The 23,664-nt window shown below is 32.3% G+C and overlaps 1 protein-coding gene across 1 annotated transcript; it reads right to left on the bottom strand.

Annotated features, from left to right (window-relative positions):
* Window positions 1-15,145: 15,145 nt before the first annotated feature.
* Window positions 15,146-23,351, bottom strand: LOC107863850 (phospholipase A1-Igamma2, chloroplastic). The gene is made up of 4 exons (XM_016710020.2): window positions 22,449-23,351; window positions 20,965-21,209; window positions 19,090-19,581; window positions 15,146-15,572 (listed from the first exon to the last, which is right to left on the bottom strand). The coding sequence occupies exons 1-4, from the start codon at window positions 23,019-23,021 to the stop codon at window positions 15,341-15,343; spliced, it is 1,542 nt and encodes a 513-aa protein (XP_016565506.1). The 5' UTR covers window positions 23,022-23,351; the 3' UTR covers window positions 15,146-15,340.
* Window positions 23,352-23,664: the final 313 nt, after the last annotated feature.

Genomic DNA, 23,664 nt, shown 5'->3' with positions numbered 1-23,664 from the left:
CAAAGGCATTAAAATTCCAGAAATCATTGCCATTCATGAAGCGAGCTGAGAGTGTGTTTGGTTGAGATTAATGACTCAACATATTCAAAAAATATATGGATTTCCTTTGAATAAGGATATTCCAACTACATTGTATGAAGATAATGCTGCATGTATAGCTCAGTTGAAGGGAGGTTACATTAAAGGAGACAGAACAAAACACATTTCACCAAAACTCTTTTTCACTCATGATCTTGAGAAAAAAGGTGAAATAGATATTCAACAAATTCGTTCAAGCGATAATCTAGCAGATATGTTCACTAAAGCATTGTCAACATCAACCTTTGAGAAATTGAGATACAAGATTAGGATGCGTCGTCTTCTAGATATTAAGTGACGTTTTTATTAGGGGGAGTACATACTCATTTCACTCTTTTTTCCTTAACCAAGGTTTTATCCCACTGGGTTTTCCTGGTAAAGTTTTTAATGAGGCAGCAATCAAGGTGTATTACAAACCTCTATTGTACATCTTAATTCCTTTAGAATTTCTTTTTTACATGAACACCCAAGGGGGAGTATTGTAAATAATGTATTTGGTGGATGTTTATATACTACACTATTGTAACTTCACATACTCCACATTCTACATATACTATTATAGGATGTAAAGTTTATGTATTTTCACATAGTACACTTATTTCACATACTCTTGCCTATAAAAGGCATTGTATGTTACATTGTAAGACATACCGAAAGTAGAAAAAATAAATTCTTCTCTTATATCTATAGGTCTCTCCCCCCCCCCCCCCCCCTCCTTTCATTTTAGTATATTTCAGAATATTTATTTACAACATATGTTGATTAAACAATTGGATGACTCATCTATTTTGTTTATTACAAAAAAGGGAGATATGGTGGCATACGTACTTGTCATTGTTTTATTCGCCTTCCTCTAAACAATAAATTACTATTAAAGATCTTGTCAATCTGACAGCGAACTTTTAGTATGATAAAATACTCACCCAACCATATTGTGTTATTTAGAAATCGGAATCAAAATAGGTCATTTTTTAACAAAAAAAATCAAAATATGTTATATTTTTAAAATGATACATAAATATGCTTAACTCATATTTTTTGTCAGTTATGCACCTTTGAACTTTTTAAAAAGTGCATATAACTCACAAAAAATATGAGTTATTCATTTTGTTTTAATATAACTCACAAAAAAGTGAGTTATGTACATAATTCACTTTTTTTGTGAGTTTATATGTTAAACATAAATCTGTATCTTCTATTTATGTTTAACATATAACTCACAAAAAAGTGAGTTATGTATATAACTCACTTATTTTGTGAGTTATGATAAAATAAAATGCACTTTTCACTTTTCAAAAATCAATAACTCACTTAATGAAAAATTGTTTATTCATAAAATTTGAAGAGAGTTTAAAAAAAATCTCTTCAAATTTTAATCTTTCTACAAGTAAAATATGTATCTATACACAACTTCAAATTTCAAAAAAAAAAATATAAACAAACTTCAAAAAGTCTTTTCATTTTTCAAATTTCAAATAAATCTATGGTGAAATGCTGACTTTTTTTTTTTTGGTAAAGAGGGACATGCATTAGAATTAAAGAAAGTTAGTAACACATAGTTAGATTACAAAAGTCTGATGCTTAATCAAGATTCAAAAAGGAGAAAGTTTGGCCCAGCCATCTAGAAACATTGTGACTAGAGTTAGTTTTTCTCCCAAAATAAGTTTCAGAGATTGCCCAAACTGCATTTTTCTCACACATTGGTGGAACTTCAAAAAAGGTGGTTTCATTGAATCTGCATGCCCTTGCTCCATCTTTAGCTAGTGTGTCCACTACCCCATTTTGTTTCCTATAGCAGTGGCTGACTTCCGGGTTCTCCAACCTTCTTAGTCTTGACCTGCAATCTAAGATCAAAGCATCATAGTGAAGATTACCCTTAGTTAACATTGATATAATTTCCGTAGAGCATGTTAATTTGAAGGGGAAGGAGGTTGTTATGCTCAACCATTTGAGGCCTTTTATGAGAACCATAAGTTTCATCATATTGTTGGTAGCTTTATGAAAGCTTCTGCTGAAGCCTAACACCCATCCTCCATTGGAAGATCTAACTGCTCCACCTATTCCACCATTCATAGGATTTCCAAGTCAAGATCCATCAGTGTTATGCTTGAAACCAAGGTTAGTAGGGGGTTTCATTTGATGTTGATGATCTGAATCAAACAAATGGAACTTGTGAGTGGAGTCATCTCTTTTTTATAAGGAGTTTATACTCCACATCTTGTGAGTGGGCGTTATTGAAAGTGTTAACGTTTTTATTGTTCCAAATGAACCAAAGGTAGAAAGGAATGATATCATGCCAGTTCAAGTATTTATCAAATTGGTAATATTAGAAAGTCTTCCAGATTGATTATCAGTTTGAAGGGAGAATGTTACAGATATTTCCCCAACTGACATTTAAGTACAAGATCACCAGTTACTTCTTTAGGGCAATCTATCGGCATTGCAACTCGAAACCTGTCGATACTAATGGTTTTGACAGTATCGTGCTGGGATTTCGATATTAATTCACGCCCTATTGGTGATAAAGAGTTGTCACTTTCCTCATCTTTATTTTGCCTTGACTGAGATTGTTCAGGAAGTTTCTCCGAATCTATCTATACTCTTGGGTGGTCAGAAGTTGATCCACTTTCAGTTTCAGTTTCTTTTATTTTGGGAGATATTTTTTAACTATAAACAACAGAAATATAAAAAAAATATATTACATTTGATGTCTGCATAATTTTTTTAAAAAAAGGTAGGAAAAATTTTAAAAATTATTATACGCCATATTACAAAAAAATACTCCAACAGATAACCCATCAGTTGGAGTAGATAGGTAATCTGTTTGAATACCTATTTAATATCTCCCAACAGATCTTTCACATGTTGTAACAGATAGACCCCCAAGACCACCACTAATGCCACTAATACCAACAACAATACCAAGACCGCTAACACCTACCATCAATGCCACTAATACCAACACCAAGACCACAGACACCACCACCAAAACCATAATTACTGAAACCAGCAACAACAACCACCAACACCACCACAAATACTATCCAACAATACCATGACAGGCAACAAGATACTGCAATAAAAACTAGGATTTTCTCGGGTGCTTCCTGCATTTTTAACATCAAAACTCAAAATTGTTAACCCATTCTCAAAGATGATATAACTAAAAGTCTTCTTTTTCATCATTTACTAAAAAGCCCTAATTTTTATAATAAATAACAAATGTAGAACTCTTTTCGAACTCTGTTACCTGTGAAGACAGAGAAAGCGACGGATACAAGCGAGATTGAAGTTGAAAATAACAACTATGTGTTCGGAAATGGAAAGAAAATTAATTTATTTTGAAGGGTTGAGCAATATGTTGAGTAGTTATTGTTTGTATTATTGAGAGAGAGGAAGAGAGAAGAGTCCCACAAATAGATCATTTGTATGGGTTGATTTGTAATTTTGGGAAAGAATGATAAGTTTTGTAATTGTTCATTTGGTTCGAATTGATATTAATTAATTTTTAAAATTTTAACAAATATAGTTTTTAAAATATTAAGTTAATGAGAATCTTTTCAACTCAGAGTGATCGATCGATGATTCGGATCGGGATAAACGCAATACCAATACTATGTAATTGCAAAGACTCAATTAACGTTGTAGTTGACCCTATGAAATCATTCATCCCTAGTTATACCTAAATCAATTTATGTAGAAGCTTAACATTAAGTTAATAAGAATCTTTTCAACTCAGAGTGACCGATCAATGACTCGAGTCGGGATGAACGCAATACCAATACCATTAAATTGCAAATACTCAATTAAAGTTGCAGTTGACCCTATGAACTCATTCATCCCTAGTTCTAGCTAAATCAATTTAGGTGGTAGCTTAACATTAAGTTAATAAGAATAGTTTCAACTCAAAGTGATCGATCGACGACTGGGGTCGGGATAAATGCAATACCAAGACCATGCAATTGCAAAGACTCGATTGAAGTTGTAGTTGACCCTATGAACTCATTCATCCCTAGTTCCACCTAAATCAATTTAGGTTGTAGCTTAATATTAAGTTAATGAGAATCTTTTCAACTCAGAGAGATCGATCGACGACTGGAGTTGGGATGAATGCAATACCAATACCATGCAATTGCAAAGACTCAATTGAAGTTGTAGCTGACCCTATAAAATTATTTATCCCTAGTTATACCTAAATCAATTTAGTTAGTAGCTTAACATTAAGTTAATGAGAGTCTTTCCAACTCAGAGTGATCGATCGATGATTCAGGTCAGGATGAACGCAACACCAACACCATGCAATTGCAAATACTCAATTAAAGTTGTAGTTAACCCTATCAACTCATTCATCCTTAGTTCTACCTAAATCAATTTAGGTAGTAGATTAACATTAAGTTAATGAGAATCTTTTTAACTCAGAGTGATCGATCAATGACTCAGGTCGGGATGAACACAATACCAACACCATGTAATTATAAAGACTCAATTAAAGTTATAGTTGACTCTATGAACTCATTTATCCCTAGTTCTACCTAAATAAAATTAGGTAGTAGCTTAACATTAATTTAATGAGAATCTTTTCAACTCAGAGTGATCGATCGACGACTCGAGTCGGGTTGAATGCTTTACCAACACCATGTAATTGCAAAGACTCAAATGAAGTTGTAGTTGACCCTATGAACCCATTCATCCCTAGTTATACATAAATAAATTTAGGTAGTATCTTAAAATTAAGTTAATGCAAATTTTTTCAACTTAAAGTGATCGATCAACGATTAGGATTAGGATAAATGCAATACCAACACCATGCAATTGCAAAGACTCAATTGAAGTTGCAGCTGACCCTATGAACTCATTAATCCCTAGTTCTACCTAAATAAATTTAGATAGTAGGTTAAAATTAAGTTAAATATAATCTTTTCAACTCAGAGTAATCGATCGACGACTTGGGTCTGGATGAACGCAATACCAATACTATGCAATTATAAAGACTCAACTGAAGTTGTAGTTGACCTTATGAACTCATTCATCCCTAGTTATATCTAAATAAATTTAGGTAGTAGCTTAAAATTAAGTTAATAAGAATCTTTTCAACTCAGAGTGATCAATTGATGACTCGGGTTGGGATGAATGTAATACCAACACCATGTAATTGCAAAGACTCAGTTGAAGTTGTAGTTGATCCTATGAACTCATGAATCCCTAGTTCTACCTAAATAAATTTAGGTAGTAGCTTAACATTAAGTTAATGAGAATTTTTTTGACATTAGAGTGATCGTTCGATCGACTCGGGTCGGGATAAACACAATACCAACACCATGCAATTGGAAAAACTCAACAGAAGTAGTAGCTGACCCTATGAACTCATTCATTCCTAGTTCTACCTAAATAAATTTAGGTAGTAGCTTAACATTAAGTTAATGAAAATCTTTTCAACTCAGAATGATCGATCGATGACTTGGGTTGGGATAAACACAATACCAACACTATACAATTGCAAAGACTCAATTGAAGTTGTAGTTGGCCCTATAAACTCATTCATCCCTAGTTCTACCTAAATTAATTTCAAGAGAATCTGTTGCAACAAACGACTAAATTATTGGAAATTTTCAAATAGATATTCATATTTGTTGCAACAAATGACATATCTGATTTAATTATCAAATAGACATTTACATCTGTTGTGATAGATGACTGAGCTATTGAAAATTTTTAAATAGATATTGATATCTGTTGCAACATCTGACATATCTGATTTAATTATCAAATGGACATTTGCATCTGTTGTTACAGATTACTGAGTTTTTAAATTTTTTCAAATGGATATTGATATTTGTTGCAACATATTACATATTTGTTTAAAAATCTTTTTTTATTTTAATTTTAAGGTAAGCTTCTGTCTGAAAGAAGAAAAGATAGATAAAATAGTACTACTAAAGGCGGTAAAAAATATTTCTTGGATAACTCAAAAATCTCATTGAGTAGTCTTGTCTTTTTTTTTAATGCCACTCGTCTTCCTCGTGCCCCTCAAATTTATTAATGAATATTAATTAACGAATATTTACCTATGTCTCCTTCAACCCTAAATTTATTTTATTCATCTCTCATCTTTCTTTTTCTTTCTCTCCTCTTTAGGTTATCTCAATTTTTTTCCTCTCTTTTCTCTTCTCTTTCTCATAATAAATCGATTCATATCTTTTCTCGACTGAAATTGCTATTTGATCCCCTTTTGACATTGCAGGTAAGGTATGGTTCACTATTGTTCTTTCATTCTCAGTTTCTTCTTTGCAAGTTATTTACATCTATTTTTTATTTAATTACCATTTCCCCATATCATATTTATTTAAAAAATTTGAAGAAACTTTTAAGTGTTGAATAAGTGAATCGAGAATTTTTATTGCAATAGGCAAAAAAAGTCATATGTTGGGAGAAGTTTAAAAGTATTATTGGCAGTATAATTTTTTTGTATGTATTTTATTTGTTTCTTTGTTATTGATGTTGTTGGAGGGGTTGGTTTTGTTGGAACTTGTTGTGTGGTGTTGTTGATGTTGTTGGAACAAAGGATGTTGCTTCTTTGTTGTTGATGATGTTGATGGTGTTGGAACAAATGATGTTGTTGATGTTTTTTATTTGTTATTTCTTTGTAGTTTATGTTGTTGTTGATGTTGCAACAGACAAAGCAACTGTTGGAACAAATTAAACTAATAGCATGGTTGGTTTGATATATTCCAACAGACTCCACATCTGTTGCAACAGACTCTACATCTGTTGCAATGGACCGATAATGTTCTTTCTATTCTTTTTTTGTTTGATATTAAATTTTTTCCTCTTCTTTGTATATATAAGGAACTGAAAGTTGATCAACTTTTGTCCGACCAACACAAGAGGCTACAGTAAGGATGGGTTCAGAGAAATAAGCTGCTTGCAGATGAAACCACTTCATATGTGGGACGTATGTATTACTGATAATGTTATTTTGAAAACACACATAGAGTACACTAATTTTGTGAATGTTGTTTTTACTATTTAGTCATTGATCATTTAAACAAGATACCTGTAAATTTACAGTTAAGTTTGATAAGTCCGAATTGATAAGGCGGAGAGACCATGAATATGGTTCTGATGCCCTATTAAGATTTAATGTCGGTTGTTGCTCATGTTTATGTGTCAAGCATTTTGAAAGAATCTAGTTTTGATGTCATTGTAAAGAGATTCAATAGCAATTGGACTAACTTTTAGAGTGCATTGGACTCTGAAAAGGCCTTTGAAGCCTAGCACTGCATCTAACAAGAATGGAAAACCAATATAGTTATTGTCATAACCTAAATTTATATAGTTGGATTCTCGGGGTGATGATTATACACCAGAAGGTGTAGTAGGAAAATCCTACATGGGAAAAGTAGAGTTGATGAAAAACTATATCATCTGAGAGCTAATTAAAGAGGAGAAATAGGATAGAAAGGAAATTTTAGCGAATTTGGCCGATGAAACTGAATTAGAACATGAGAAATCTGAATCAAGTGCAAATATGAAAGTGCATCTAGTAATGTAAATCCTTCTATTGTTTCTCTAAAAAAAGAATAGTGCAGATGGACACTTTGCTAGGGAGCTACGACTAGGTAGCGTGGTCGGGATGATCACTTAGATAGAAAATAGTAGAAGACCAAAAAAGCATCCTTGCGAGCATTGAGAGTTGAAATACTGTATAGTAAGTCGAGAAAACTTGCGCCAATAACAACTGCAGTTAAAATAAGGAATCTAAGAGAAGGTTACAATTTCTGAATTTTAAATTGTATCCTATTCCTTCTTGTTTATGGTTCCGATTAGGTCCACTGCTGTTGACCTAATCGAAACTACAAACAGAATTGAAAGGCAGATTGAGTATCACTACTTCCTTAGAAATATGGATATAATTCATTGTGTTTTCTAGCCTTATCATGCTTTTAACATATCTTAGAAAAGATCAAATGTTAGTTGTAATATGTGAATCCCGGTAATTTTCAAGCTTGCCTTTAGCTTGCCGATTTGGTATTCAAGCTTGTCGTTGCCATCTTTGAAGTTGGTATAGAGTTGCTGGTCTTTTGTGAGCTCAATCAGTAACACTTTGTTCAAAGTTGTGGCATTGTAGAAGGCCTTCAGAACACTTTATTCAGAAGCCTTAAATGATAAATGGAGGGTTGCTATGTTTGTTTAAGGTCAAAATGTGTTGATGCACACTCAAGCAGTGGTCCCAACAGTTGAATAGCTCACTTTTTTTAGTGTTGCTCAATGAAGCTTGCTCAACCAAACTTCAAGGAATTTGATAAATTAATTATCAAGGAGTTCCATAACGTTTGATCTAAACTGACTCTACCAAGTCTATCAAACATTACGTAACTCCAGGCTTATTAATCTATCAAAAACCTTTGTTCGGTTTAGTGCACAAATCAAATGAGCTTAATCTTTCAATGTTTCTGCTGATCTCTCTTCTCCCATATAGAGGATTATATATCATCCATGCAAAAGTCTATAACATTGACAAAAATTCTTGCCACAGTGAAAGTCTTGAGAAGGCATGACTAGTAATCTCTCAATATCACTTTTATGACTTTTTTGACATGTTTTGCAATTATATTGGAATGGACAAACCAAACTAAGCGTAATTTCTTGCTATGTCAATTCCAATATAATTGTAAGAGACGTCAAGAAGGTTATAAAAATGATATTGAGAGATTACTAGTCATGCCTTCTCAAAACTTTTGATGTGGCAAGAATTTCTGGCGACAGTTTAGACTTTTGTATGGCGGATATGTTGTCCTCTATATGGGAGAAGAGAGATTAGCAAAAAGGCTGAGAGATTGAGCTCGTTTGATTTGTGCACTAACTCGGGCAAAGGTTTTGATAAGGTAATGAGCCTGGAGTTATGTAACGTTTGATAGGCTTGGTAGAGTCAGTTTAGATCAAACATTATGTAACTCCTTGCTAATTAATTTATCAAATCCCTTGAAAGTTGGGTTGAGCAAGAAGCATTCAGCAACGCTCGATAAAAGTGAGCTATTTAACTATTGGACCACTGCTTGAGTGTGCATCAACATATTTTGACCTAAAACAAACATAGCGACCCTCCATGTATCATTTAAGGCTTCCGAATAAAGTGTTTTGAAGGCCTTCTACAATGCCACAACTTTGAAGAAAGTGTTCCTGATTGAGCTTACAAAAGATCAGCAACTTTATACCAACTTCAAAGATGGCAAAGACAAGCTTGAATACCAAATCGGCAATCTGGAGGCAAGCTTGAAAATTATCGGGATTCACATACTATTGCAAGTATCTGATCTTCTCCAAGATATGTTGAAAGCATGCTAAGGCAAGAAAACACAATTAATTAATCCATATTGCTAAGAAAGTAGTGATACTCAATCTGCCTTTTAATCTTATTTGTGGTTCTGATCAGGTCAACAGTAGTGGATCTAATTGAAACCATAAACAAGAAGACATGAGATGCAATTTAAAATTGAGAAATCGCAGCCTTCTCTTAGATTCCTTATTTTAACTACAACTGTTATTGGCACAAGTTTTCTCGACTTATTGTACATTATTTCAACCCTCGATGCTCACAAGGCTGCTTTCTTAGTCTTCTGCTATTTTCTATCTAGGTGATCATCCTGACCACGCTACCTAGTCGCAAATCCCTAGTAAAATGTATATCTGTATTATTTTTCTTTTAGAGAAACAACAGATGGATTTACATTTCTGGATACACTTTCATATTTGCACTTGATTCAAATTTCTCATGTTCTAATTCTGTTTCATCAGCCAGATTCACTAGAAGTTCCTTTCTACCCTATTTCTCCCCTTTAATTAGCTCTCAGATGATATAATCTTTCATCAACTCCCCTTTCCATTGCAGGCATTCTTTTTCGGCTTCTTTTGGCGTATAATCATCTTATCGAACAACCTTTCCATATAAATTTGGGCCAGAGGAATTTCTATTGATTTTCCATTCTTGTTTGATACAGTGCGAGGCTTCGAAGGCCTTCTCAAAGTCTAATGCACACTTAAAGTTAAGTCCAATCACTATTGGATCTCAGTAATGACACCAACTATTAATCCCTTCTCAAAACTTGACACGTATAAACATGAGCAATAACCGTCAGTAATTAGTGACAGGGTATTGACACCATCATCATGGGGACCTCGTCCATATCAATTCGAATCCATCAAACTTAACTGTACAATGTAGGATCTTGTTTAAATGATCAGTGCCTAATCGGTTAAAAACTGCATTCACAAAAACATTATACTATGTGTGTGTTATCCCGACGACCTTATCAATAATACTTAACTCCCACACATGAAAGTTGATTCATTCATCTGCACTCACCTTATTCTTCCTAGCCCATCTATGACTCAAATTGAATAAATAGATGACTAACAAATTGCAATAGATTCCACATCTGTTTAAATTATCAAATAATTATAGACATCTGTTATGACAGATGATCAATCTGTTGCGACATAGGACTTATCTTTTGGAAATATCAAACAGGTATATGCATTTGTTGCAATAGTTTCAATATTTTATAAATTATCTAACAGATAGAATGTATTTTGAAACAGATTACGCATAAGTTAGATTTATTTTAAAGCAATTTTCTTTTCTTTTTGAAATACAATAAGGATACAAAGATACAATGTTTATTTAGATCTGTTTGTTTAATTTACATATTTGAAAAGTGTCAGCTTTATTTAATTAAGGGATGAACAGTCGTGGCTTTTTGACTAACCCCTTCCTTTATAAATAGGTCCCTCGTTACTCGTTCATTCTACTACTATACTTCCAGATATGGCTGATCCAGATTCGTACAAGAAAACTTATATCGAGTCCTTCCGAGAACTTCAAAGGCAGTATGATGAACTCCAGAGGGATTTGGACGACTTCAGAGCAAGGGTGAGAAGGGTCTTACTGCTGCTGGATGAAAATTATCCTTCAGACAATGAAAGTAGTAAAAGTAATACTTATAATAATAATAATGATAATAATAATAGTTTCAATAATAAATAGGTTATGTTTTTCCTTTTAGCGTATGTATTTTCTTTTTTTATATCGGATCTACCTAAGGATGAACTATATGTTGCAACAGATGGTTAATCTGTTGCGACAGATGGATCATATGTTGCAACAGGCGATTATTAATAAAAAAAAGGTTATTATTATTATTGTTATTATTATTGAGAGGGTTAAAAGTCTTTAGTCATGACTTTTTTTCATATGAAAAACGGTTTGTAAAATAAGAAAATAAATGATGAAAATAATTTATAACCTTTAAAAGAATGGCTATTTAATTTTAATAACTGATCATGACTTTTCTACATATTTTTTTAAAATTTATTTTTTAATTTATATAATAAAAAACTCACCAGATTTGGATTAAAGATATGATGATTATTAAAAAATAGCTTATATGTGCAACAAATAGATTATCTGATGTAACAGATTCTCAATTTGTTGCAACAAATAGATTATCTGATCCAACAGATTGTTGATTTATTGTAACAAATGATATATTTATTGTCACAGATGGGTTATCTGATGCAACAGATATATTATCTGTTGCCACAACTCAATAAAAATGGTTACTGAAAAGAACTTATCAAGTCATAACTATCCACAGTAATAAAAAAAATTACCAGTTTGAATGTAATTAATAAATGGAGGTGAACAGTCGCGCCTTTTGTTTTTGAATCTATTTTTTTAAATTTATATAATAAAAAGGTAACTAAATTTGGATTAAAGATAAATATATGAGGATTATTAAAAAAGATATATGTTGCAACAAATATATTATCTAATACAACAAATTGTAGATTTGTTGCAACAAATGGTATATCTGTTGTCACAAATGGGTTATCTGATGCAACAGATATATAATCTGTTACCACAACTCAATAAAAACGGTACTGAAAAGAACTAGTTAAGTCATAACTTTCCACAGTAATCAAAAAGTCACCAGTTTAAATGTAATTAATAAATGGAGGTGAACAATCGTGCCTTTTGCCTAACTCATTCAAGTTCAATTCTCTATAAATAGTTCCCTCCTTACTCATTCATTCTACTGCACATATCTATTTATTTTTGCTCTTGTCTTTCATATTAAATCTTCAACTACTTTCTATTCAAGGACTTGATAGGTTTTTCCTATCTCTGGTAAGTTTTTTCTTGTTTTTTGTGTAAATATATGTTGTATTACTTTCAAATTTTTTTCTTTACTTTTGTTTTTGCATTTTTTTTATCAATTTATGCGTGTTCTAGTTATGGTTGATACAGTATGGTATATCGCTATTTTACGAGAAGTCATGCGGAAACTGCAGAGGCAGGTTCATGACATACAGTGGAAGTTGGCCGTTGTTAGAGTAAGGATGTTGCGGGAGATCCGCAGGATGAGGAGGGCGTTGCTACTGCCGATTGAAGATTGACCGACTGACAATAATAATAATAATTAGATTATTTTTTTCTTTTGATAACTGTGGTGTCCGGGCCAACTTGCGCACACCTCGACTAAATTTACGGGATACCTGCCACCTCCCACCAATAACAGGTACCGGGTAACTCTGTCCACCAAGGCTAGAACAGATGGAAAGAAAACACCTAGTGTTTGTCTCTGCTGGGAATTGAACCTGAGACCTCATGGTGCTCATCCCAACTTCATTTAATAAAAAATTTATGTTTCATCCACTATGACATTTTAATTTTCATTTTGTCTATTTCTTTTTCTCAACAAACATGTCTATGATTAAGGAATAATTTGAATCTAATATCAATAGCAAGAGATCAATATACGGGTTATCTGTTGGATTTGTGACATGAGCTATATTGTGTTGTTTGAGATAGATTATTCATCTGTTGCAACGAAATTATCATATATTACAACAACTAAATATTCAGTTGGGACAGATTAATTGTTTGTTGGAACAGATTACTAATCTGGTTCAACAAATTAATTGTTTGTTGGAACATATTACTAATATGTCACAACAGAATACTCATCTGTTCGATTCATATTACGGGTACTATAGAACTATAAACATAAATCTAACATATGAAATATTTCTTTTACCTATGTATTTTTATTTTTTTATTTAATAAAAAAATTATGTTTTATCCACTTTGACGTTTTAATTCTTATTTAATTTTTATTCTGTCTATTTCATCTTCTCAACAAATATGTCTACGATTAAGGAATAATTTGAATCCAGTATCAATAGCAAGAGATCAACATACGGATTATCTGTTGGGTTTGTGACAAGAGCTATATTATGTTGTTTGAAATAAATTATTCATCTGTTGCAACAGAATTATAATATGTTGCAACAGATTAATTATCTGTTGGAACAAATTACTAATATGTCGCAACAGAATAATCATCTGTTCAATTCATGTTACGGGCAATATAGAACTATAAACATGAATCCAACATATGAAATATTTCTTTTACCTATGTATTTTTATTTTTTTGTTTAATAAAATTTATGTTTCATCCACTTTGACGTTTAAATTCTCATTTAATTTTCATTCTGTCTATTTCTTCTTCTCAACAAATATGTCTACGATTAAGGAATAATTTAAATCCAATATCAATAGCAAGAAATCAACATACGAGTTGTCCGTTGGGTTTGTGACGGGAGCTATATTGTGTTGTTTGAAACAGATTATTCATCTGTTGCAACAGAATTAAATATGTTGTAACAAATAAATATTTTGCTGCAACAGATTACTTGAATGTTGGAACAGATTACTAATCTGGTACAACTGATTAATTATCTATTGAAACAGATTACTAATCTGGTGCAACAGATTACCCATCTATTCGATTCATGTTACGGGTATTATAGAACCATAAACATGAATCCAACATATGAGTCTTATGTTGCAACATAATATCTATTTGGTGCAACATATGATGGATCTGTTTAAACAAATGGATCTTATGTTGCATTCATGTTTGCGTGCTAGCTATTGTTGAAAAAACAACACACTAACAATTACCCAGATAACAAATTCAACTAAAAATCATAATTTGACTTACCAAAGTCTCTTATCAAGTAAATGCCAAAATTGAAAGTGATGTATGAAATAACATTTGACCTAAGAAATTGGTCAAAGAGCAGCAGTTGCGGTGACAACAACATCAATGATTGTCAACAAGAAAAATATGAAGAGGATAATGAAGTATAAGATGGTGACAACGAAGCAGAAGATGATGAATAAAGCAGCAGCAGCAGCAATGAACAATAAAAATCGCGAAGAGAGAGAAGACAAAAACGGATAAGAAAAGAGAGAGAAACACGCCCTTATCCCCCTCGTTTCCCATTATATCAACTAACATTTGGATCAAAGTATAAATTTAAAAACTTGTGGGTTATTTTGATGAATTTTTTCCAACTTTATTAATCCATAATAAAGTAATTGTCACCTTCACTCAATTATTAAGACTTGTGTCACCTACACCTCATTTTAAAACTCTTTTGTCACCTACAGCCCAAACCCCCATCTAAGTGGGAATACACTGGGTGTGTTATTGTTGTTGTAAGCATTATGCCACTTAAATTGGAATAGAAGAATTTTTTTTTATAAATAACACTAATTAAAAATTTAAATTATTTAAAAAATATAATTGACTATTAATGCCACAAAAGTTTGGACAAGGAGAGTAACACATATTATTTGAAAATTAAAATTTTAATTTGTGTCGCATAAAATGAAATAAAAAAATAACATATACTGAGCCCGTGTTATCTGAAAAATAGTAATATAGGCCGATCAAATTTGTTTTTCATTTTATGTGTCGCCATTTCTTTTTTGATCCGTTTGAAAAAGAATGTCACTTTTCCTTATTTGGTAATTATTTAATGACAACATTCCCATTTTATTTTTAATGGGTTTCACTTGTTAAGAAAAGACAATTAAAAAGTAAACATTAAAATAACTTTAAGAGGAGCAATTTTGTAAACTTTACAAAGTCATCACTTATTTCTTAAATTCCGTACCCGATCAAATGATGACACATAAAATGAGACGAAGATGGTATTTAATAATCATGATTCAATAATATTTTTATTATATTAAATCACTTATTCATGACAACACATGTAGAGTTGATTTGGTGTAATTAAACATGCATGTAAGTATTTACCATTGCAAGATCGATTCTACTATTAGAGTACATAGTTTATGGTTTCCTTCACTAAATGTAATTTTAATATCAAGAAGATGATGATCCAACTAAAGGCCTAAATGTTTGAGGTAATGGTGAATATCAGGAGGGTGATCATCAAGTCTAGGACGTTCAGGCTGAATCCAACGGCCATCCTTGTCTCTAATCATGCCTTTGTTCTCATCTTGTCTCCAATTAGGGGGAACACAATAATGATCTTTCAAGAAATCACATGCTTTGTTCACTAATGCTATGTCCCTTCCCTTAGATAGCACGAACCTTCTCCCTTTACCATGATATCTGTCCACATATATAAAGCGAAATTAACAGTCAATAATATGATTAATAAATACTAGTAAGATTTATTTACATGCATGTAGTTACTAATTAATTAGTGAATTATATATAATTATTTGTCTATTTTAATTTGTTCGAGCTAGTACATTTGTTTATTTTCTAGGTTATTTATTTACATGCATGTACTTGCTAATTAATTAGTGAAGTATATATAATTATTTGTCTATTTTAATTTGTTCGAGCTATTACATTTATTTATCTTCCAGGTTATTAAATTGTTCCACTTTTTCTAAACCATATAATTTGATGTATCAGCGTATGTAATTATCTTGTTTAAGAGTTTAAATTATTACAGAAATCACACCTCTAATGTGTCCTCTACGTACCTTAAGATTTTTTTTTCAATGAGCGAAGTATGTGAATAAGTTTTTCGATGATGGTAGGTGATGTAATTTGAATTCAGACCATTGACGGATGATGATGGTTAGTTAGGTAATGAAATCTGAATTCAAGACCATTGACTGCTTTAATATAATGAATTCAAGATCATTGACTGCTTTAATATAATGATGAAGTGTGTGATTATCTTATCTAAAAATTTAAGTTATTAAAAAATATAGTTTTAAAATTTAATTGTGACATTCACATAAAACATGACAATGCAAAAATTAAAAATTCTTTTATGCTATTTTTTTTTCAGGAATTAAATTTAAATCTATGAATTTGATAAAACTCAATAGCTTTCCCTTCACTTTGTATTTGAGCTCAAAAATTCACTTAGAAGTGTACAAATAATGTCCTAAAAATCAAATTATAACTAATCTATTTTAAAAATCTAAAATACATAGATTCAAAATCCTAATTTCACCTACTGTTCAAACTTGAATGAGGTAATGTTTTACATAAACCACCAGTTGGTCCCCTGAGCATATCGTTTACTCAAATGGAAAGGATTATTTTTACTTTAAAAATTTTCTGTTCTTGGTATTAGAGTTTTCACACGGTGGATCCGTGCGAATAAAGATTTGCGTATCTATTAACTCCACAATAATATAATTATGCCCATTAAACAAATGGGTGAGTGTGATGACTCATCTTTTCCCTACTGATAAGAAAAAGGTGATGCCTATTAACTTGCCTTTCTTTATTATTTCCTTTTTGAAGTTTTGGTCTATGCATCTGTTCAAACAATATTATAATACCTGAACTTTAAATAATTACATATCCCAGTTGTCTACCTCACAACACGGAATCAGTATTTTCACTAAATGGTTCACAAATAAACTTACAAACGAATTGAAACTAATTCAACATCTATTATATTTATATAAAAAATAATTTTAATCATATAAATATATTATTTCTTTTATTTAAAAAAGAATGATTTACTTTAACTTAATATAAAATTTAAGAAAATAAAGAAGATTTTTAAATTTTATGATTTTAAATTAAAGTTGTGTCTAATGTACCAAAATACCCTTTAATCTTGTGATCCTAAACATGCCATATGAAAAGTTGAAATTAAAATATTAACAAAAATAAAAAAAAGATCATTCTTTTTAAAATGAACTAAAAAAATATATCATTTTCTTTAAAATAAAGGAAGTATAATTTTTTGTCGAAAAAAATTCGGATAAATCCCTATCTAAAGGATAGCTCCGCCCCTGCTCACAACTACCTATAATTAATACATAGATATGATGGATATGCATATATGGCCCTACTATACATATATTTTTGTTATGTGGAAGATTTTAACACGATATCATCTCCATTAATATATTGTAACAAAACCTTCAATCCTAACTCCTTTCAGACGTAAACTCATTTTTTTATTGACTTATGGTTTTAGTTTAGAACATCTTTTATGTCCACCGGATCTTGATTAATTATTATATATCCTGGGAGGCAACTTTGGGTTTTGTTGCCCAAAACTTTCGATTAGTTTTTGAGTTGTACGTTGTTTTATTATTATGTTTCAAATTAGAACTGTTGCCCTTAATGCATTAAAAATTGCAAGAAAATTAATCAAGAAAAAAAAAAGAAGCAAAACTTGAATTTTAATAGTATGAGCTAAATGATTTCGAAAATTAGTGACGTGTTGCTTATTTTGTTAGATGTGAACTCGAGCTTACTAAAGCTATAGCTCCAACAGATTATGCACTCTCTTTTTCAACTTAAACAATTCATAATTTAATGCGAATTCCAAATATATGTATCGATCTATTAATTTTTCAATGACTTAGTTGATACTTAATTGTGTAAATATTTTTGTTTATATCTTTCGTATTCATCAGAGCAATCCATTTTCTCCGGCTACCATTATTAATTCTTTGTAGCCGTCATCGACGTATAATTAATTGGTCGATCAATGTTTGACAAGCCTATGAACTATGATCTATACAAAATATTAATTTATAGAGTTTAACTTCTGTCCACTTCTGTCCACTCAGTGTACTAAATTTTTTATATCATCAGATAATTTTAAAGGTAATTAAACATAGTAATTTTAATAGCTAGTAGTTATTTTTTTTATAATTGTAATTCATCAAAAAAAAAAAAAGACATTAAAGGCGAGTAGAATTCTATTTATCTGCTTACTAAAATTATTTCAAATTCCAAATTTATTTCTATTTTTAATAATTTAATTCACAACATTATGTCTGAATCACTAATGAAATTTTTTGATCTTTTGTTTATCATGAAAATATAATTAGGTTCTAAAAACTTCTTGATTATAGTTCTTTCTTGGTTTGAATTAAATAGATCATTTTTATTTCTTAACTTCAGTTTAATCTAATTCAACAAACTTTATGAATATCTATTATGTAGAATTGCAGATTGAATATATGTGAATTTAGAGAAAAAGGACCAACTTAAAATCATATTATTAAACTATGTAATTTCTTGGATCTTTATCAAAAAGTAATCATATAACAATTAGTACATCAATATTTCAGATAAACATTATATACACGAGGCACGTGACAGAAAAAATAGATGAATGATTAAATCATTGTAATTTGAGAGAATGAGGAAGATCGAAGGTGAGAGAGAGGAATGGGGCGGAGCAGGGCGACGAGGAAAGAAGTAAGAAAAGATAAAAGTTTGTAATTTTGAGAAGGAAAAAATTTTACTTTAGTAAGAAAGTAATAACCTGCTATAGCAGATCACTACTATCTGACGGTGCATAAAATTTATACATTGGCGATACATATAATTTAAACTCTTAATTATATAGTATAAAGTAGTGGTTAAAATTTGTGAAAAATAAAGATTAGGATAATTTTCTTTTATGAATTTTATTGGACATTTAGTAGTATTAAAGTTTCATTATTAAATTTTCTCATTAAGAGCAAAATTTATAATCACACAAATATATATGATTTATTTTAGATTTTAACTCTAAAAAATTTTTCATTCTTTCTTAAATTTGATGTTCAATCAAATGCAATTACATAAATCGAGACAGACCAGTATATCAAATACAAAAACACAAAAAAGATGAAAGAAAACTAACCCGTCAAGCAAATGCAAATGAGCCTCCAAATTATGAGCACAAACAAGATCATTAGTTGGTTTCAAGAAAGGGGAGTTCTTATGATCCAACGCCAACTCCACACCAACATGCGAATAACTCCATGGCAGCCCTTCACATATTTTCATAACCATAGACGGTGAGTGCTCATTCAACACTAATCCTGGTGACTTTGGCACAATGTCATGAACATTCACAACTCTCAACACTTTCACACCTAACTTTTCAATTCTTTCTTTGAACCTTATGTTACCCACTCTTGGCCCTGAAAATGAGAAAACACAAATAGGCGCAACACTTGCATCCGCTCTTACATTTAATCCCGTTTCCACGATGTCATATGCACTTAATATTGCTAGTGCACTGCCTAAGCTGTGTCCGGTAACCGTTATGCTTATTTTCTCATCCGAGTACATTTCTACCAATCTTTTCACTTCCGTTAGTATCTGTTCTCTTGCTGAAAATTTGCAGTACCTGAATAAATCATAGAAAAATAGCAAAATATTAGAATCTATTTTACTCACCTCTTCTTCTGAAGTAGAAGTAAGGTCTGTATACACTCTAGTCTCACCCAATCCTACTTTGTGCGACTACATTTTAAAAGCACAATGGGTCAATGTAAATAATTTTTTCACTATCAGTCATTCAAAGCATATCTACAAGTAAATCTTCAGAAAATGTGGACCTGAATTGAATCTTAAAAATAAAATATTGTTACTAGTTACAACAACAACAAATTCAGTGTATTCCCACAAAGTGGAGTCTGAGAAGGGTAAAATGTACGCAGTTCATACCGCTACCTCCAAAGAAGTAGAGAGGTTGTTTCCGATAGACCCCCGGATCAAGAAAGAGAATAGTAAATAAAAGCGTAATGAAACATGAAGCATGATGAATGACATAACATAAAAAAGGATAAGACATAGTAAAATAGAAATCAGAGCAATACGAGATAAGATAAATAAGCGCAATATGAAATAAGAGATAAAAAATAGGATAACATACACTCATAGACCAGAGATACCCGCCACACCCAAACCCTCCTGACTAGGGGCTCCTACCTTTGGACACAGTCCTAGGATTATTAACCCGGCTATACATGGAGCTTTTGTAACTACTTGCTACAACTCACGCACACATCCTAGCCTTCTACCCTTATCCGTGACCTCCACACCTTCTTATCTAGAGTCATGTCCTCAGTAAGCTGAAACTGCTCCATATCATATCTAATCACTTCCATCCAGTATTTCTTCGGCCTACCTCTCCTCCTTCTGAAGCCATTCAACGCAAGTCTCTCACACCTACGAACTGGAGCATCGGTGCCTCTCCTCATCACATGCCCAAACCATCTCAACCTTTCTTCCCGCATCTTGTCCTTCACCGAAACCACTCCCACCTTCTCCTGGACAGTCTCATTCCCAACTCTATCCCTCTAGTAAGTCCACACATCCAACACAACATTCTCATTTCCGCCACCTTCATCTTTTGAATGTGGAAGTTCTTGACTGGCCAACACTCTGCTCCATATAGCATGACTGGGCGAATTGTCACTCTATAGAATTTGCCTTTTAAGCTTTAGTGACACCTTCTTATCACACAACACTTCCGAGGCGAACCTCTACTTCATCCAACTTGCTCCAATACGGTTAGAGACATCCTCATCAATCTCGTCATTCCCCTCATAATTATTTACATCAGATAGTGCATATGACTTAAACTTATACCCCTAATATATGAGCAAAAATCACTAAAATTCAACAAATATTAAATTATGAATATATCCACAATTTTGAAAGTGTAACGGGTTCAATATTAAAACGTTACAAATTAAACTTGTCAAATTTAAATTCTGGATGGTACCTGCACTTCTCGTCTTTGTCAGTGTAAAGATCAAGAAACCCAGATTCCACCTTGGCATGAGGATCAGGGCAAGGTATATTGTCTGAGTTAATCGGACGGAGGTAGTCCATTAAATCAGCAATCCATTCCAAACGAGTCACAGTACCTCTCCATGCTATTGTTATGTCACGGCGCCCCAAGCGTTTCGACATTTCGTCATTAGAAACTGCCACATAACCGATCCAATTTGCATTTTTACTCCATACCTATTGACACACAATATAAATAAGTTACTAAGGGTGTGTTTGGTATCAAGGAAAACATTTTTCAGAAAATGTTTTCCAATTTTCTTATGTCTGATTGGCTTATATATTTTGAAAAATAGTTTTCAAACCAACTTATTTTTCTTAAATTTAAGGAAAATAACTTCTCTTCGAAAAATAAAGAAAACATTTTTCAAAACTCTCTTTCAACCTCACTTTAAAGCTAAAATGTTCATATAATTTTCAAAATCATCTACTCCGCCCCCGCCCCCCGCCCCCCACCCCTAATACCCTATCACCCCGATACCACCCCTATTCCTACCCCACCCCTACCCCTACCCCCACCCTTTCCCCTACACCTACCTTTACCCTTACCCTTATCTTACCCCTACCCCCATCCCCTACCCTCACCCCACCCCCTACACTTACCTTTACCCCTACCCTTACCCTACCCCCACCCCTCCCCCCATCCCCATCCCCAAAATTCAATTATTTTAAAAAGTATTTCAAATTTTTTTCTTAGTCATTTCCTACCTTCACCCCACCCCTACCCTTATCAGCCCCTTTCAAAAACAATAACTATATTTTATTAAAAAATTTAAACTTTTCTCTTACCCCACACCACTACCTCTCTCCCCCTTACCAGCCCCCTCTCCCCTACCCCCCCCCCCCCCAACCCCAAAAAAAAAAAAAAAAAAAATTAAATTTATTTTTTAAATTTTTTTTATTGTTTTCTCCCCCCTCACTCCCTTACCCTGACCACCAACTCCTACTAACCCCCCTTCCCCGATCAATTTTTAAATCTTTTTTAACACAAGTAATTTAAAACTTTTTCTTATCTCACCCCTACTACCTATTCTGACACCTCCATCCACCCACCTACTAACCCCTTTTCCCAAAAAAAATTTTAATTTTTTTTAATTTATTTTTTAAAAAAGATTCTAAAATATAACTTTGCGCTTTAGCTAAATACTAACATGCATTTTTTTAAAAATATTTTTTCATTCACCAACCAAATACTAGAAAATATTTTTCAAAAAATATTTTTCATTCACTAATCAAACATAAGAAAACAAATAAGAAATCAATTTGTTTTCCAGAAAAATATTTTCATGGAAAGAATTTTCCTTGAAAAACATTTTCCTTCGTACATAACACACTCTAAACTTACATTTTCTATAACAATTTGACATTTTAGATGAGATAAAATATATGAGGTTATGATTTCAAATCTCACAATACCTTAGGCCAACGCGATTGCTTGAAGAAATTTGGCAAGTTAATATTTGAAGTTGCATATAGGTAACGTGTGATATCGTAGCCATAGTCGGTCATGCCTAGGCCATCAAAAAACTTGCGCCTTGGAAATTTGCAACTCCCACAATACTTAGAATATGGATCAAAATCAAAAGCATCGTAACAAGCTTGAGCCATTTCTCCATATCTAATTAATTCGTTACGTAAAAGTGACTCCATTGGATCAAGCATCCCTACCCAATCATCTTGACCGTGAATTTCTAGCCATCGATCAGCTAGTTCTGATTCTTGAATTTTTGTCGTCGTAGTAGTACTTTTACTTTCTTCTAATTGATCAACGGGTTTGTTACCTTTTCCTTCTTCAAACTCATTGATGATAGATGTGAAAGATCGACTAGTTTTTGAGGACAAGGAAGGTGTTCTTGTTGACAACTTGACTCTATTAGGAAAATATGATGACGAAAGAAATGAATCGACCAGTCTAAAAGTAGTTGTATCTTCGTGCTGATAGGGTGTAGTTGTTCGGAATGTAAGAATTGAGTTACTGAGAGAAGCCATTGATGAATGAGGGAGGTCAATGATGGGGCTGAAGAGGGGGTTATGGGGATGAAGAAATGATGGTGGTCCGCTTTTATATAATAGTAAGTATAGTAATTTCGAAAGAAAGAAGGTTGAAACAATAATTAAGGTCCACGCATATAGTGAATAACTGGAAAAAGATTACCCAAAAAAAAAAAAAAATTGGAAAAGGTTGATGTGAACAAAAATGAAGAGCGCGTGTATCACATGGAATAATTTTTAATACTTAATATTATTGGAGCTTTGGTGGTTGACCTATAAGGATTTCTCAAGAAGGTTCCGAGTTATGATTTCCTTCTTCCTTCTCCCTTCTCTCTTTCCTTTTTAATGTTGAACTTTGTTATATGCGTTTTTGTTTTTTTTAAATCATTTGGTGTTCGGTATTTGTTTTTTTAGGAGTTCGATTATATCTAAATTTGCCTCATGTCGGGCCCCATTTGGGAGGAAGAGCTCCCAAAAGAATGTTTGTTCATACCCAGGGTCGAACCCTCGACCTTTGGGTAGGTTGGGACAGCCCCTTTCCGCTGTGCCAACACTGTTGTTGGTAACTTTGTTATATGCTACTCCCTCTGAGTCTAAATAATCTCAATAAATGAAGTGGACTAACACTAAGCGGGTATTT

Source organism: Capsicum annuum, chromosome 3, assembly GCF_002878395.1.
Source record: "Capsicum annuum cultivar UCD-10X-F1 chromosome 3, UCD10Xv1.1, whole genome shotgun sequence".
Classification (NCBI taxonomy): Eukaryota; Viridiplantae; Streptophyta; class Magnoliopsida; order Solanales; family Solanaceae; genus Capsicum; species Capsicum annuum.
This window is presented reverse-complemented; position numbering and strand designations above follow the sequence as displayed.